Source organism: Vipera ursinii (assembly GCF_947247035.1).
Source record: "Vipera ursinii genome assembly, chromosome: Z".
Lineage (NCBI taxonomy): Eukaryota > Metazoa > Chordata > Lepidosauria > Squamata > Viperidae > Vipera > Vipera ursinii.
Window position 1 is genome coordinate 109,678,661 of NC_139517.1, and position 18,590 is coordinate 109,697,250.

The 18,590-nt window shown below is 35.9% G+C and overlaps 1 protein-coding gene across 3 annotated transcripts in view; it reads right to left on the reverse strand.

Annotated features, from left to right (window-relative positions):
* MPP7 (MAGUK p55 scaffold protein 7) overlaps window positions 1-18,590 on the reverse strand; it is a 96,654-nt gene that overhangs the window by 58,194 nt on the left and 19,870 nt on the right. For 2 of the 3 annotated variants that reach the window (XM_083379426.1, XM_083379424.1), the window contains exons 2-3: window positions 18,225-18,341; window positions 5,696-5,814 (exon numbers count right to left, since the gene is read on the reverse strand). In XM_083379426.1, the coding sequence (XP_083235552.1) occupies window positions 5,696-5,814; window positions 18,225-18,261 (156 nt within the window). In that variant the 5' untranslated portion in view covers window positions 18,262-18,341. The remainder of the gene's footprint in view (window positions 1-5,695; window positions 5,815-18,224; window positions 18,342-18,590) is intronic. The other variant, XM_083379425.1, reaches the window with a different exon arrangement.

Consider the following 18,590-nt stretch of genomic DNA (forward strand, 5'->3'; position numbering starts at 1 on the left):
TAAAGTTTTGTCCACAATTGTTTTTATTGGGCATAATTACGGATACTACTGTTGTGGACACTAAGTTGATGTTGAACTTAATTACGGCAGCAAGACTTTTAGTAGGTCAATATTGGAAGAAGGAGGAACTGCCGACTATAGAAGAATGGACTTTAAAAGTTTCAAACCTGGCGGATATGGCAAAGATATCGGCGTATTTAAAGGACCATTCGCAACGTTATATTACGGAATGGAAAAAATGGATTGATTATATCCAGAATAAGTATGGGACTAAAAAGTTTCATTTAGCATTTGAATAGGTATTGATATGATATTTGTATTGCTTGTAGTCATTTTATATGAGCTAGAGTGCTATAGACTTAATAGTTTATTGTTGTTAGCATATGGTTGTTTATGATTGTTTTTATCTTTATACCTTGTATTTAGCTCTGGGAAGTCGGGGAGGGGGGAGGGGGGAAGGGGTGGGGGGAGGGTTAGGGAGGGTTAGGAAGGGTTGGGTGGGGGGAGGGGGGGAGGGATTGTTAAAGATAAAATGTATTGAAAAACTTTTCAATAAAAAAAAGAAGACTAAAGTTTCCACAGCAATAGAAATGATATGAACAATGAAAAATTGAATCACTCCAGAATTTCATTTTTCTTGGTTCCAAAATTTACCTAACAGGAGTTACTGCCCCAAATTAAATGAAGATATATTAACTTCACACATTGCAATGATTAATATTAAAAAGATCTAGACAATAATAATTTAAAAAGCAGATAGAAGAAAACTAGACTTCTTCAGATTATGGTATTTCAAGTATTTTGGGCAGCAAAAATAACAAACAATGAAATGACGAACTGGAAATATCACTGGGAGCTATGAGTACCAAACTATGGATGTATTATTTTGATTCCTTAGAGAAACTGGATTATGAATGGCTGGAGCTGCTGAACAGAATATGATAAAATATATAATCAAGTGAGATACTGGTTTAAATCTAGAAACTTTAAACAAAGTTGAAAAACACTGCAACATTACCAAGAGAAATCTAAATCTACAAAATCTTTTAAAGTTGGATATAATTGAAGAGGTGAAGATAGGGGTATAATCATAAGTGTCTCTTGTTTTGTACTTCCATTCATGAAAATAAGTAAATAGATGTGACATAGAGATCTTACAACTAAATATGAGATTGCTATGTTTAAAAAAAATTATAGTAATATTTCCAACATGTATGGCTGGCATAATTTCATAGAGAGAAACAATAAAGCTAGTAGAACTATGTTTTTAGAAAGAATTGTGTAAACTAGTGTATGCATTCATAAAATTATTCACGAAATAATTTCCTTTGACAGGAAAGCCTATACTATGAAGCCTCAAAAGTTAGCCAGGAGTGATGCATCTTCCATTACAGGAGACTGCCAAGCAAAAAAGAACTTCACATTATAGAAATGACAATCACCCAGAGTATCTATTAAAATATAGTAACTCCAATAAGTTAAAAATTATTTTACGACTCACATCACCTTCAAAATTCAGTTTAATTGCCAACTGTTACATAGAATTCAGAGCAAGAGATTCTCATTTTAGAACACAATTTTGTTAGCAACTCAAAAAGAAGATCTAATGTGATCTAGTATCGTAAGTATTATAGCAAAAATTGGGAAGATGAAAAAGAAGCGACATCACTGTTACTTACCTTCACAAGTCACAAATAATTCATATGCTATTAACATGATGGACACTTTCCTAGAACTATTTTTCCTAGGTCCTGATATTTTTGGCCTTGACAATTAATGTATAGGTATTTTCACAATAGTCAATGCAAAATTTAGTGGACCTTAATGCAAAACCAAGACAAGACAGATTTTTAAAAAAAGAGATATGCAACTCACATTACAAGTATCTCAATGCCTTTCAGAAGGACCACAGTACAGTTAGAAATGCAACATAGGTATTATAGTTTACAATCCTTAGCTTCTTGTTAGATGTTAGGATGAATGGTGACTATATGTCTAATAAAAATAAATACCCCATGTCACAATTGGCAAATGAAATGAAAGTTTGAATAATAATAATTATTATTATTATTATTATTATTATTATTATTATTATTATTATTATTATTATTATTATTATAATTTTATTTATATACCGCCCTTCTCCAGAAGGACTCAGGGCGGTGAACAGGGCAAACATATAAAAATACAAAGATACAAAAGTTAAAAAAGAATTAAACACAATGCTCAAGCTAAAACAATAAATAGATATATTAAAAACAACAGTAAAATCCCAACCCATCCCCCATCAGGCCAGATTTTTATGACACCATGTCATATGCATAACAAACACATTAAAGCAAAGTTGAAAAGATATTTTAATATTGCAGTTCAGACATTTTTAACAAGAAGGCTAACTACAAATTAAAGAGAACAAACTCTTACTCAGACTTGAGATGGAAAGACTGAGAGCTAAAGATAATGTAGTGCAGACATGTTAAACTCGCGACGTCATGTGACATCGCGCGACATATTGGAACCTTTCCCACATTGCCGGCAATAAGGTGGGCATGGTTTCCTCATGACGCATCCGACCCTAGGGGCGGCAGTTTGACACCCCTGATGTAGTGCATTCGATACATGCAAATAATAAAATATGATAGCAGATTAGAATGAAATAAAAATTACCTTTATACAAAGTAATAGTATCAAATAAATTTAAATACGGGAACTAAAATTTAGTTGATAAAGATGGTAAGAAGAAAATATGAGTACTCAAAATGTGTTCTTCTGCAAAATATACTGCTCAAAAAATAAAGGGAACACTTAAACAACACATTGTACTGTATTTAATAGTAGGATGTCTTATCTTGTGTTCCATTTATTTTTTTGAGCAGTATATATTCCCTGTATTTTCAACAGTTCTAAAGAATATATTTATGACTGTCAATTGGTACCAAATGCAATTGGAATACTGAACTTGCCATGACATTCTCTGAGAGAATTATTGTTTTTATATTTTGAAACAAGCATGCTAAATAGAAAAGGGTACTTCCATGTCAGACAAAACATACTGTCTGTATTTTGGATCCAATTTCTTTTCTTTGCTTTCATTTAATTCATTCTCTTAATATTAGATAAAACAAATTTGTTCAAGACAGCAATTTTTAAATTTATTTGGATTTACAAAAATAGAAATGAAAAAGGTCCATAAATTATATACTGTATATATTAAACAGAGAACATTCTATATTTCATATGTTATAAAAGTAAATTACTAACATTTAAATTACTTTATTTAACTTTTGGAAATATAGGATATTAAATATATAAATCAATATGTATGCTCTTCAAGTGTCTGAAACCTTCCCATGGAAATTTCATCAATAAATACAAAAAGGGGAAATAACGTTTTCTAGACTTTATATAAATGATTGGGAAAGATGAGGGGTCCTCTTGATACTTTCTGAGCTTGCTTGTTTTCTTGCAGATGTTTCATTACCCAAACTAGGTAACATCATCAGTGCTAGTGAGGAGTGGGGTTTGCTCTCTGTTTATATTCTAGTGCCTTGCCCTGTTGGTGTTGGTGGGAGTGGTCTTAGAGATTCTTTGGCTGGGCTGTTGACTGTCGGCTTCTTTGGCAGTTTCTTGATTGGGGTTGTTTACTTGATTGTTGGTCTGATGTTGACCGTGGAGTTCATCTATGCTGATCTGGGTGCTGATTGCTGGTGGAGGGCTGCTTGGATCGTTTTGTTCCCTTTTGGGCTGGTTGACTGTCTCTTTTGCATAGTCTTATAGTTGTTGTTAATGTCTATGTATCTACTGATGGCTAATTTAAGTGCCTGAGTGCCCACTCCTTACCAGCATTGATGATGTAATCTAGTTTGGGTATTGAAATGTCTGCAAGAAAACAAACAACACAGAGAACACCAAGGACCTTTCATTTCAACTCTGAGCTACAAATGTTCTCCTTTATTGATTGGGAAAGATGTCTAATACTTTGCAATCCTAAAAACTCCAGCAGCCACCTTTGTTGTCTTTCATTAGATTTGTATCCGGGTTTATACCCTGAACCACAAGATGTACATAGAGACAACATTTCCTCTTCCTTTTTCCCCCTACAAAGCAATATCCCCAAAGTAATAATGAACTAATAAAAAGTTACCAAGCCCAAAATTAACCAGTAGGCTTCTATCACTGATTATAAATTTGAATCTGGGTTTTCCCAGTCTCAGTCAAATACTTTTAAGTATCATCTGAAATGTTCCATTTTGAATAACTCTCTTAACAATTAGCTAAATTTCCCATTTTTTTTCAGAAGTGTTTCTTCCAGATTAGCCTTCTACTGAGTTCTATGTTAACCTTTAAGAGAAGTTTTAAGTGCTTTAATAATTGCAGTTACCATCTAACGAGTAAACCATCTGGCCAAATAGAGTTAAAGATGTTTAGGCGTCTTTCTGATACAGTAATATATCCCAAAGCACTCCTTTACTGCAACCTAAGAAAAGATTTATCAACTCAGAACATCCTAAAGTTACTGATTTGTATTTTTTTTTAATTGTCTTTTGGCAGAAATGCAGCCATAAATACTGCCTTGTTACTTCCAGGATCAGCGCCAGCCAATACATGCTAGCCAGCAGAGAGCTCTATGGGAACCTTGAATCTGAAAAATTAGGAGACCTAGAGGATGGAGTTCTTAGCAGTAATTCCCTTGCTGTAGAATAACTTGACATTCCCCACCCTAAGCTAATGTTCAGGAAGGCGTGAACACCATGATAAAAAATTCAGTTAAGCCAACTAGTGGCTTTGTGAGATGTTATTTGTTACTGTATTTTTACAGTAGAGTCCATGGCTACACAACATACAGATAATTTATAAATATCTAAATGAGCATATAAAGAATTGTCACAGTCTAAAAAAATATTTTCCCCTTTGTTTTCTCCTGTATAAATGCACTTATTTCTTCAAGAACCTAGGGACCCCAAATTTAGTATAAAATCAAAGTAGCAGACTTGTTTTACACATTTCTTTACAAGTCTAATTTCCAATTTCTAATCTAATAGCTTTGTAATAATTATGAACATCAAAACTGCAAATAATTTTGTAAATTATAAAGTACAATATACATAAACAGCTATCATTTTTGATGACATATCCATTAATTACTTCATTTCAATTCAATTACTTCACTCAATTATTTAATCATACAAGTGTAGTATATTTATATACAAAACACAATCTTTGATGGATACAAGCCAATTAAAGAACCAAGTATAATTTCAATTGATTTTGTTAAAGGAAATTATTTTAAATTAATGTGGCTACTGAATAGTTGCCATACTTTACCTCAAAAATATGTGCCATCTAATTTCTGCTGTGAACATTTGTTTATGTAAGCTAAACTCCAGGCCATGAATGTTGACCATGAAGGAGTTTCAGATTTCCTGCTACTAATTCATGTTGCCTCGTTCTAAACAAGGGCAAACATCATATGTTTGTTACATTAATGCATTCTGCCAAAACATCACTATTAAATGAAATCATTGCAATATTTTTGGTAGAAACCTTTAACAACTTCCATCCCTCACAGAAGCACAGAAGCGAAACAAGGCTGTTTTGTTTCCATAGAGTAACTGATGCTTGGTGTACTAGAGGTTGCTCAAAACGTTTTTCCATACATGTTTCTCAAAAAGAATGAACATTTAGTGTGGTTTACCTTTACCAGAGAATGAAGGCTTTTTTCACCAAACATATCCCAGAGGAAGGTCATGTCTTCTTGGTTGTCCACATGTGGCTGCAGCTGGGCTGGCAGTGAAGCCAGCAGTTCATACAGACCTATAAATAATAAATAGAACATAAAGCAGAAATTAAAATTATTTTTATTAATTTTGTTTAGCAGTCTAATGTAAGTTTCTGCTTTATACCATTTTATACTGAGACAATAGAGGGTATGGATATACCTAATAAAACAATGAAGAGAATTTTAGTGTGTGTGTGTGTGTGTGTGTGTGTGTGAGAGAGAGAGAGAGAGGGGGGGGAGATGGATTAAAAGAGAAAGAAGCTACAGTAGTGGTGTGTATTCTCTTACTTTATTAACCGTGGCTAAAGTGTCTTTGGGCAACATATTTATTCAACACTGAATCAAGAATTCATAAAACTTTTTGGAAAGGGACAAAACCCAGAAACACATGCATTCCTTTGCTTAATCGTTATTCCAGTTCCCTTGATGTTGGAATGAAATGAATCATGAACAGAAAAACATCCTTGTAAGTATAGAAAATGGATAGGGTGGTTCCTTGAAAAGAGTTTGCGGTTTCTCTGAATACTTCTGATACATTGCTTTTTAAAATCATCTTGGGTATAATAGATGCATGGATAAATAACTCCTGAAAAAACCCTTGTATATTTAATTTTTTATTGTTGCTGTTGTTATTAAAAAGAGTGCACCTGCAGAACATTTCTCCAAACTCCTTCACAGAGATTAAAGCAGTGGCTGCCCTAGTTTGTATGGTCACGTCCCATGACAATTTCTTGAGACACACAGTAGCATATAGGTTCAATAACAGGGAGCATAATATTATCCTTCAAAAAGCTGTCCAAAAAATATATCAATCTGATTTCCCGCCAAGACTTGGCCTATTTATAGCATGTTTATCCAGTGGAGAGTTTTTAAGCCTAAAAGATACAATACTTGCCTGTCATAATCAAAGACAGCAAACAGTGATACCTTTTTGGCTAATCCAATATCAACAATTATTTTTCTTTCATTGTGGCAATCCTGAGTGTACTAAGATATTATGTCTATTAAACAAGTGTGATTTTTTTATGATCAGACTAAGCACTATCCACCACAGTAATAGCTTTCCAAAGTAACCACCAAAAATACCTTTCCAAAATGATTGCCTATTAAATTATATTGTATTACATTACATTAATTTTATTAAATTATACTGCCTATTAAGTTATAGTGAATGATCTATAGATGGGATCATTTCACCTTGAAGCCTGTAGTTTAAACTCTTGAGTCAACACCATTGCACAATTGTGGCACTCAATGGTGGTTCTAAAATTAAATGCAGAATTTTTTGGAAGCAATGTATTGTTTTCCTGTCTTCCTGTTGTTATTTAATAAAATATGCTAGGAAAAAAATCCTTCCAGACATAATTTTCTATGGTCTTTTGTGAGGCAGTGCTCATATTTCAAACTTCGATTTATTTTAAAGCTAATCTTCTTTATAGTAGCTTTTAACCATAAAAATAGAATGCCCACATCGCTGTAGTTTTTCCTGAATATAACAAGCATTGAATCTACATCATGAACCTCTTCCAACAGCATTCACACTAAAAGATTATAGGTTCAGACTTCAGGTCAGCCAAGTCACTTACAGAAGCAAAGCACTAAGTGCAAAGTTTATGTAAGAGCTATAGGCAATGAGGTGCCTTCCATCTGTTTCACATTATGGTTTTTGTAAGGCTTACTCATCAGCATGGCTTACTCAGTATTGAAAAATACTGGGAAGTACTAGATGGCTAAACCTATATCTTGTACATGGATGCTACTTAAATATTTCAAAGTGAGAGGGGATCACGTTTGTCTGAAGTATATGCTGCAGCTTGCACTTCCTGCAAGAGTTTCTTAACACAGCAAGAACTTAGCAAAAGGAAATATAGTATTGGATTGCTTTTTTACAACAGTAAATAATCCCTGCAGACAAAGAATTCTTCCTACCTCATCAGCTTAAAAGGATTTTCAGATAGGTATTAAATCTAAAGTGGTGCCAACTTACTTATGACCTTCGCTTGATTCCTTCCTTACCTACTTGACATTTTACTTTTTAAAAGGTCATTCTATTTTTAAAAAGGGAAGCTAAGAATCAGCAAAGCAAAGGCCCAAACTTCAGAAGGAGACGTTTAAAGAATACCTTCGGGACCCAACTGTTAGAAAATAAAAATGCAGGGCAGCTGCAGCCCAGGTTTGTTGGCATTATACCCACCTCCCCATGAAAAGCATGAAAGGGAAAAAAAAATCAGAAATAATAAGATCCTGCATAACGGGGTGGCAGGAACTATTTTGTTAACTGCTGCTTCTATCTGGCCATATTTGTTGTGACAGCCATTTGTGCAAGATAAAGTCTTCTCAGTTCTTTGAAAATTATAAAAGATTAGAAAAGGTAAGTATCAAGAGGCCATATTTCATGCTGTTAGAACCAGAAAACAGGAGATTCTTCAAAGCTTTGCAAACATACTGCCATTGTTCAGAAGCAGAATGAATAAACAATACGTTTTAGAGCACATCCAATATCCTGCAGTTAGCACTGCACAGATAGTGTACTAAACTTGTTCATAATTACGATGTCTTCAGTGAGGAAATAAGAGGCTCTCCGTAGGAGGGAAAAAAGGAAGCTCTGAAGCCACTGCTGTGTTCTGTACATTTGTATTTGCTTGAAATTAATTTAACTGTTGTGGATTTCTAGTTTGGTAAAGTTAGAAATTCCTAGTCTCGTTTATAGGTCTAGAGTTTTAAAGTTCTCTAAGGTGTAGTAGTACCTGTTAAAGTAATTTAAGTTTCTCGCTAGCATTGTCCTTTCCCTGGTGATCAGATCATGTCAGTAACATCACAGAATCTTTTTCAGAATACTGGTAATAAAATCCACCAAAATGTTTGAGAATGCATTGTTACACAGAAGACATACTTATGGCATATTTTGCATTATTAAACCTTAGTTTCAAGTGTTCACTCCAGTTTGAAGATTTCTGCCCTGAATTATCTAAAATGGATTAAAAAAGTAATTATGATTATTCAAAGAAGCATAGAATATTAGAGTTGGAAGAGTTATCGTAGGTCATCTAGTTCACCCTACATTCAATGGACAAATCAACTAAACCACACATGACAGCCATCCAACCCCCATTTAAAGATCTCCTGCAGGGGAGTCTATTGCTGCTGTGGACCAACTGTCCCACTGTTCAATAGCTTCTACCACATGGAAACTTCCTTCCTTTTATATCCATTTGTTCTTGCCCGCTTTCAGTTTCAATACACGTATGTTCTATTTTTCATGTAACAGCTTTTTATATGTTTGTTAACTACTGTATGTCCCCAAAACCTTTTCTTTTGCACTTCTTGAATCCTTATTATTATGCATATTTTTTATGCAGACTTAACAGCCTGGAAGACCATCTCTGAACCTTCTTCAGGATCTATATGTCCATTTTGAAGTCCAGTGCCCAGAACTGGACATTGTATACCATGTTTGGTGTAATCAATTAAAAACAGTGTTTTTAATGCAGACTACGAGTGAATTCCCTTGCTCGCTCATGTTCAGTAAGTGCTTTGCTACTTTCCTTATGTACTTTTCACAGGAAGTTCCTCCAATCCTAGACATTAAATCTGCAGGATTTCACTTTTATCACAACTGAACATCTTACTAGAACTGACCCCAATGTTCATATCAGTCCTCAATTTGACATCATTTACTAATGTTACAAGCATTCCATTCATTTAATATTCTTTAGAAAAATCATGAATAACATTGGATCAAAATTTCCATACTCAAGGGTATTAGGCTTTTTCACAGGCATTTGACACCTTTACATACAAAGCCACTCCTCTTTCTTTGGGATATAGTCCTTTTTAACAAGTAAGGTTTCGGGTACATGGCAGGTGCATGAACTGGATATGCTACACTTGAATGTATGCATGGTAGCAGCTACAAGGAAGGAAGGTCCTGTGAAAATCAGGGAGCGGGTTTATTCATGTTATGATAACTCAACATTATTCAGAATCACCAAGGCAGACATATAAAAACTGGCTTCTAGAATTTTTCCCCAATCTTTCTATCAGCAATAGTGGTAGAAAGTATCTGTAATTACTGCTGTGTTGCTGTGTAATAGATAGATAACATTTATTGTCATTTTTTACTGTGGGCACAATGGCACACATTAACAATGAAATTTAGTTGCTTTATGAATGAAGTAGCACTTCATGTTTCTAAGCATACATATATTGCTTTCTCCTCAGGTTGCCTCCAAGGGTGTCTGAATCTGTGCGGATCAGGAAGCACAAAGTGGCTGTGAATGCTCAGCTCCAGGTCATGTGGCCAGAGAATTTATCTTAGATTGGGAATGAGCAGCATTTTGAACTGTTGTTCAATTGCCTCTCCCATAGGGATGATATTTTTTTAATCCACATCCCTGATAAGATCTGGCCATTTTTCAAACTCAATCTTTCTCCACTTCTTCCATCATATCAAATTTGACATAATTCTGTTCAGTCTTCATAGTTACCCTGCCACTGGACTGTTAATCCCAAGTCCTTTAACAGACTTTTAAACATTTGGTTGACTGGAGAAATGAGACTTGCATTCATAGTACTCTTAGGATTTTCTGTATTTTCAATTCATTTATGGTCCAGAAGCTAGTTTATGTATTACATCAAAATGTAGCTACCCAAATCTGGAAAGCACATTTCAAATTTTTAAATATCCATTTTTGTTTTTAGAAATCTAAACAATCAACTACCTGAAATACCCTCAGTCATCACGCCATAAATCAGAATTTATGCAAAGTATATACATTCTTAGTGAGGCAGCTGTTTTTATATAGACATATTAGCTTTTATGAAGTTGAACTAAAAATAAACAAAATGAACTTTCTGGATTAGCACCCAATATCTATGATGGATATTATTTTGAATTATTTGAATCTTGCTTTAAATAATATTAAGCTCACTCTTGATTATATATTTTATCAAGTCTTCAATATATATAAGCTATTTAACAAAACCACATTTCATTGTTGCTTATAATTATACCATTGAGACATAGTTTGACAGCTTTCTTAAGGAGTGTATTACTGTATTTAGCTAGAAGTATTTTCTAACTCCATTTGTCACAGAAAAGACACTATATGAGAATGGCTTTTTTCATTAATTACATCTGAAACTGAAACAAATATTTGATTGGTTATTAGCAGCAATTTATACCGCCCATTTGAACAGATGCTGAGTAGCTCCTATAAAACATTTGGAGTACTTAACATTTAGGATATCTCAAATCTAACCTCTACATTAGAAGTTTTCATATAGTTTTGGAAAGGCTAAAGAGAAATTTGAGAGGATAAGGAAAATGTTTTGTCAATAATAATAATAATAATAATAATAATAATAATAATAATAATAATAATAATAATAATAATAATAATAATAATTTGGAAGGGAACTTGGAAGTCATCTAGTCCAACCCCTTGCTCAGGCAGGAAACCCTATACCATTTCAGGCAAATGGCTGTCCAGTCTGCTCTTAAAAACTTCCAGTGTTGAAGCATTCACCACTTCTGGAGGCAGGTTGTTCCACTGGTTAATTGTTCTAACTGTCAGGAAGTTTCTGCTTAATTCTAGGTTGCTTCTCTCCTTGACTAGTTTTCATCCGTTGCTTCTTGTCCTGCTTTCAGGTCCTTTGGAGAATAGATTGACTCCCTCTTCTTTGTGGCAGCCGTTGATATTGGAACACTGCTATCATGTCACCCCTCACCCTTCTCTTCGTTAGACACACCCAATTCCAGCAACCGTTCCCTATATGTTTTAGCCTCCAGTCCCCCAATCATCTTTGTTGGTCTTCTCTGTACTCTTAGTCTCAACATCTTTTTTTACATCAGGGTGACCAAAACTGGATGCAGTATTCCAGGTGTGGCTTCACCAAGGCATTGTAAAGTGGTATTAATACTTCACGTGATCTTGATTCTATCCCTCTGTTAATGCAGCCTAGCACTGTGTTGGCTTTTTTGGCGGCTGCAGCACACTGCTGGCTCATATTGAAGTGATTGTCCACTAGGACTCCGAGATCCCTCTCACAGTTACTACTATTGAGCAAGGTACCACCTATACTATACCTGTACATTTGATTTTTCCTGCCTAAATGTAGAACCTTACTTTTTTCACAATTGAATTTCATTTTGTTAGATAGCACCCAGTGATCGAGTCTGTCCAGATCCTTCTGTATCTTAAGCCTATCTTCTGGAGTATTGGCTATTCCTGCCAGCTTGGTGTCGTCTGCAAATTTGATGAGTTCCCCATCTATCCCCTCATCCAAATTGTTAATGAAGATATTGAAGAGCACTGGGCCCAGAACAGAGCCCTGGGGCACCCCACTACACACTTCCTTCCATGTAGATGCAGTTCCATTGAGGACCACATGCTGAGTACAGCCTGTCAGCCAGCTACAAATCTATCTGGTGGTGATGCTATCTAACCCACATTTTTCTATCTTCTCAAGTAGTAGGTTGTGATCTACTTTATCAAATGCCTTACTGAAGTCCAAGTAAAATATATCTACAGCATTCCTCTGGTCCACTAATTTTCTCACTTGGTCAAAGAATGCAATAAGATTTGTCTGGCATGATCTGTTTTTGACAAACCCATGTTGGCTTTTAGTGATGACTTTGTTTGCATCAAGGTGTTCGCTGATTTGTTGTTTATCTTTTCCAGAATCTTCCCAGGTATTGATGTCAGGCTGATAAGTCTGTAGTTTCCTGGATCTATTTTTTCCCCTTTTCTGAATATGGGAACTACATCAGCTCTCTAACAGTCCTCTGGTAGTTCCCCAGTGCTCCAGGATCTTTGAAAAATATAGTTCAGTGGTTCTGAGATCAAGTCTGCCAGTTCCTTGAGAACTTTGGGGTGTAATCCATCTGGTCCTGGTGATTTGAACTCATCTAGGTTGGACAGGTGCTCACTTACCATTTTCTTGCCTATCTTAATTTGCGTTTCTATTCTGTTTTTTATGGCACTGGTTTTGATAGGTTGGACTGTTTTTTCCCTTTGTGTAAAGACAGATGCAAAAAACGAGTTAAATAGTTCTGCTTTTTCCCTGTTGCTTATCACCTTCTTGCCACTTTCCCCCAGTAATAGACCAATCATTTCCTTAACTTTTTTCTTGTTTTTTATATGTTGAATGAAGCTTTTGTTGTTATTTTTGACTTTGGTCGCAAGCCTTAGTTTATTTTGAGCCTTAGCTTCCCTCACTTCATCTTTGCAGGCTCGGGCTATTTGCTGATATTCTGACTTAGTTATGTGCCCCTCTTTCCACTTTTTATACTTGTCCTTTTTATCTTTCAATTTATCAGAGACTTCTTTATGCAGCCATGCTGGTTTCTTTTGAGAGCTGTTATTTTTCTTCTTTGTTGGTATTGTGCTAGACTTGGCTTTTATTATCTCACTTTTCAAAATTTCCCAAGCTTCTTGAGTTGTTTTTCCCTTTAGGATTCTCATCCATGGAATTCTTCCCAAGGTCTCTCTAAGTTTATTGAACTTAGCTCTTTTAAAGTCCAAGACTCTAGTTTGACTATGTTCTATTGCTTGTGCTTCCAGAATGTTGAATTTCAATATTACATGATCACTTCCCCCCAAGGTTCCTGTGGCTTCGACACCTTCTATCATTTCATCTCTGTTAGTGAGAATTAAATCCAATATGGCTAATCCCCTAGTTCCCTTCTCTACTTTTTGGGAGAGAAAGTTGTCTGCTACGTTTGTCAGGAATCTGTTTGATCTTCCACTTGGTGCAGTTGGTCTCCCTGTTGATATCAGGGTAATTAAAGTCCCCCATTACTGTTGTGATGTGCTTCCTACATACCTTAGTTAGCTGACTAGCAAAAGGTTCATCTATTTCCTATGCTTGGTTGGGAGGTATACACCTATGGCATACACCTATGGCAATGTCATTTTTTCCCCTTTTATATTGACCCAAATGCATTCAAGTTTACACTTTTCATCATTGTTTTGCTCTATTTCTATAGAGATAAAGTTATTTCTTATATATAGAGCAACTCTACCTCCTCTTTTGTTTAGTCTGTTTCTTTTAAATAATTTAAATCCCTCTAGCTGTGTGTTCCATTTGTGGGTTTCGTCCCACCATGTTTCCGTAATGGCAACAATATCATATCCACCCTCATTTACCTGAATTTCTAGTTAGTTAGTTAGTTAGTTAGTTAGTTAGTTAGTTAGTTAGTTTGTTTATTTATTTATTTATTTATTTATATTTGTATACGACCCTTTCCCGAAGGACTCAGGGCGGTTTACAGGGTAATTAAAACAAGAAATACAAAAGTTAAAAATGATTTAAAAAATTACAACAGTCCCTGAAAAAGTAAAAAACCCCAATTAAAATTAAAATTAAAATTCTCAGCCTGGGCCAGAGAGCTTGAAGAGCCAGGTCTTCAGGTCCCGGCGGAATGAACGGAGATCGGGGGCAGTCCTCAGCTCCATGGGCAGCTGGTTCCAGAGGGCAGGTGCACCCACTGAGAAGGCCCTCCCCCTGGGTGTTACCCACCAGCAATCTTTTACCGGCGCCACCCTGAGAAGACTCTCCCTGTGGAAGCGCACTGGACGAAGGGAACTTGATGCCAGCAGCAGGTGTCCCCTCAGATATCCCGGACCCAAGCCATTTAGGGCTTTATAGGTCATTACCAGCACCTTGAATCTCACCCGGAGGGCAACCGGAAGCCAATGCAGCTCGCGGAGTAGAGGTGTTACATGGGAGTATCACAACTCATGCGGCTGCATTCTGCACTAGCTGAGGCCTCCGAGTGGTCCTCAAGGGCAGCCCCATGTAGAGAGCATTGCAGTAGTCTAAACAGGAAGTCACGAGCACATAAGTGACTGTGCGTAGGGCATCTCGGTCCAGGTAGGGTCGCAACTGGCACACCAGGCGAACCTGGGCAAAAGCCCCCCTGGTCACGGCTCCTATATGGTCTTCAAAATTGAGCCGGGAGTCAAGGAGGACGCCCAAGTTGCGAGTCCAATCAACGGGGGGTAACACCTCACCCCCCATCATTAAAGGTGGAATGGTCTGGTTAACCCGAGATGCCGATATGCACAGCCACTCAGTCTTGGCAGGATTGAGACGAAGCCTGTTTCTCCCCATACAGACCTGGACTGCCTCCAGGCAACGGGACATCACGGCGAGGGCATCGCTGGGTTGGTTCGGGGTGGAAAGAAAAAGTTGGGTATCATCAGTGTACTTCACCCTGCTTACTGTTCATACTCTGTGCATTGGTGTATTGACATTTGAGTCCTTTATGACTGACCCTGTGTTTACTTGCTACATAACTTGTGTGGTGCCTGAGTTGCCCTATTTTCTTAGATTGCCAGGGACAGTGATGTTCTGTATCAATTAACTCACTGTCTCCGTTGTTTAGTTTAAATATTCCTCCAGAAAAGCTGTGAATTTATTGCCAAGTAACTCAGTCCCTTTCTTGGATGTATGCAGACCATCTCTTTTGTACATTTTTTTCATTGGAGCAGCTACAGACATCGTGACTAATATAACCAAAGCCTTCTCCTTTACACCACTCCTTTAGCCACATATTAAATTCTGCTATACGCTGGCCTTTTCCATTTTGCTCCTTATACACTGGTAAGACCTCTGAAAAAGTGAGCCTATAGTCTATTCTGCTGAGTTCCTGCCCCAAGCTCTGGAAATCATTCTGCACACAGAGTACATCCTTTTGGGACAGATCTTTAGTGCCAAGATGTACAATAGCATCCACATCACAGTCATTGCTGGCATTGTTGACTATTTTGAAAATACGCTTCTTGTCCCTACTGGCAATAGCACCTGGAAGACACCTGACCTCTTTTGAAATCTCTGTATCCTTTCCTAAATTTACATCCCTTATAATTGAATCACCAACCAGAAGGTGGCTTCTCTTTTGGGGTACCTTTCTTTTCTTGCATGACTGATGTGTAATACCTGATTCGCACTTCTCCCTGTCAAAAACAAGTTCATCTCGGACCATGGTCCCCTGCTTATTTGAGTTATCATCACAAATACCTTGACCTGTTTCCTTAATGTCCCTATTAAGGTCAACAAGGGCACTGTATCTGTTATGCAGGGACACAGCGAAAGCTTTGGGTTTATGGTTCACAGCTCTCACCCTGCCAGATCCCACGGTTGCCCACACTGCCCTTCTCCTGCAGGATCTTTGCAGTAGAGGGAGCTGATAGCGCGGAGGCTCAGTAGAGTAGGAGGGCTGAACTGAACACCTAATTTCTGCCTGAAGAGCACAGATTACAGACCCTAAATAAATATGGCCTAGTAGGCTAGTGATTTGTGTAGACAGAACAATTTCCCAGTTTGTACCACCACTATTTTTGATTTTTAGTTATATGAGGGCTTAGCTACTTTGCTCCTCCACCCACCTTCTTCTTAACTCACAGTATTGTAGCTTTTTACACTTACAATGGAATTGTAACAGTCTGCATCTATCTATCTATCTATCTATCTATCTATCATCTATTTTCATTAAATAAACATAAGCATCTAAAATTACTGTTTATTTAAGAAGTGAACTATAGGATCTTTGAATTTTTTTAGAACTGATTCAGCAATTTAAGCCACAAAATCCAGTTCATTGATGGAACTATAACAGCAAAAGAATAATTACATGGATCTTCTGCTACTGAAAACATATGTTATCTGCACTCAATATTCACTATAATACCGTTTTTGTAAGTCTGAGAAAGTTTGCCTCAACAAGACATATAGCCTTTAGAAATAGTTAATACAGGAACTTGCTGGGGACAGGATGACGGTTCAGAGAACAAAACAATAGTACCACATAGAATGATAAACATTACCTATATTACATTTAAACTACCAATTTCCTGAATGATTTTACTGAATACATGGACAGCCTTGCATATTTGGAGACATATAATAAAATAGTTTTTACAAATACTGGAAAATGATCAACGCAAAATATGTTTTCCAATTTTAGAAACTAGTTTCTGTTACTGCAATTTTCTACCTAAGATTGAAAGTTCTTAGGAAAAGAATAAATGGCTAAAAAAATGGGGAAAGTGCTCACGTGGTAAACTACTCAAGAGTCCAGATGCTCAACATTCTTGACATCAGAATGGAAAATTTTACTATTAGTCTAGAGAAATTTAATATCACCATTTTTGTCATATCCTTCATAGCTTCATTATTAGAACTGGTCTGTGGAAGCTATAAAATAAACCTAAACGATAAAAAATATGGTCATTTTGTTCCATCACTTTTATGTATTACAATCATTTCTGGGAGATTTTAAATCAATACAATGACAAGTGGTTATCTCCCTTTATTTGTTAATTACTTTATCAGATTTTTGAACCATGCCAGGCTAATGCTTCAACATTACAAATGTAATTTGTGGTAATGAAATCAAAGAATATATCACTAAGCTCACCGAATTTTTAATGAAAATAGATCAAAACATCTTAACATGTAAATTTGGCATTTTCTCAAAGATTAATTAAAATTCAATTAATTTCTATTTCAGAAAGTTTTAAGATGACTCCTATTATTCAGGATGCTGTACAATCTGAAACTAACTGGAAAGAAATCGGAAAATTGTGAGGTCAATTGACCCATACTACTTTTGCCTAGAGGCTATACTTTTATTTTCTAAAATTCAAATGTTTTAAAAATGTTGAACTGTACTATTAAATTGTAAGTGATAACCATGCAACTTTATTCATAATGCTTTAATTACAGAACAACCACTCGTTAAGGAAGAAGGTAATAGCAAGCCATTTCTATATTGTTCCTAGCAGAATAAGGAAACTACAAAAGCATCCAACAAATTTTGAATTCAAAGTACCTCAAATCTGAAATGCCCCAATTTGAATGTAAAAATGGCTGTTCTGAGCATTGATTTTCACCATTCTGAAAATGTTTTGAGCTCCAAATAGTTCAAAATTTAAATGTATTGAACATGCTTAATGAATGTGTTCATGAAACAACTCAAAAATGTTGCTTCAAGCAGATTTTTTTCCCTAAAAATACAGGGCTTAAAAGTTTACTTGAGTTAGGCAAGTGATTTACAAAGTTCAAATACAACATGACTTAGGCTTATATAGCGTTATAATCAGCCAATTTTCCTTAAATTTTTAGTTAATTTCAAATTCATTGATACAACTGGTAGAAAAAAGGCATACCAAACTGTTTCATTTATGAGGATTGGTTTCTTATACATAAAACTTAATTCAATAAAACAAATGAGATTGACATATGGGAGATTATTTGTACAGGAGCTTGATATATACAGCTGAGCATATCTAAGTATGGATGCAGATCCCTACCCACATTTGTGTTTACCATGAGATATTGGATATACAGATAACTACACAGGACTTAATAACCAGTAGTTAACAGTTACTAAACAGTTACTAACAGCTAATAATGTACAGAAAACCAGGAACCCTACCTGCATCGCCACTAGATCCAGTTGATAAAGCTGGCATGCTTAAGAACTTCAGTTGGAAGGTTGTACTTCACTTCAATTGTTGACAACACCTTCCTCAATAACGTTTAGACAAGTACTCTGAAAGCATTTAAGTGTGGATAAATTAGATTACTAAAAACTGCAAGTGACTAAATGATAGCAATTTGAAATACATTTATTTAAACCATTACAAGATGTTATTATAGAATCCTAAAATAGCACATGCATTATTCTTACAATGTTTCATTTACTCATGTCTGCGTATGAATGCAGTGTGTCAAAGAACATGCAAGGAAATCTTGATTTAACAAGATGGCAGCTCAGTATCACCATAAACAACCGCCTGTT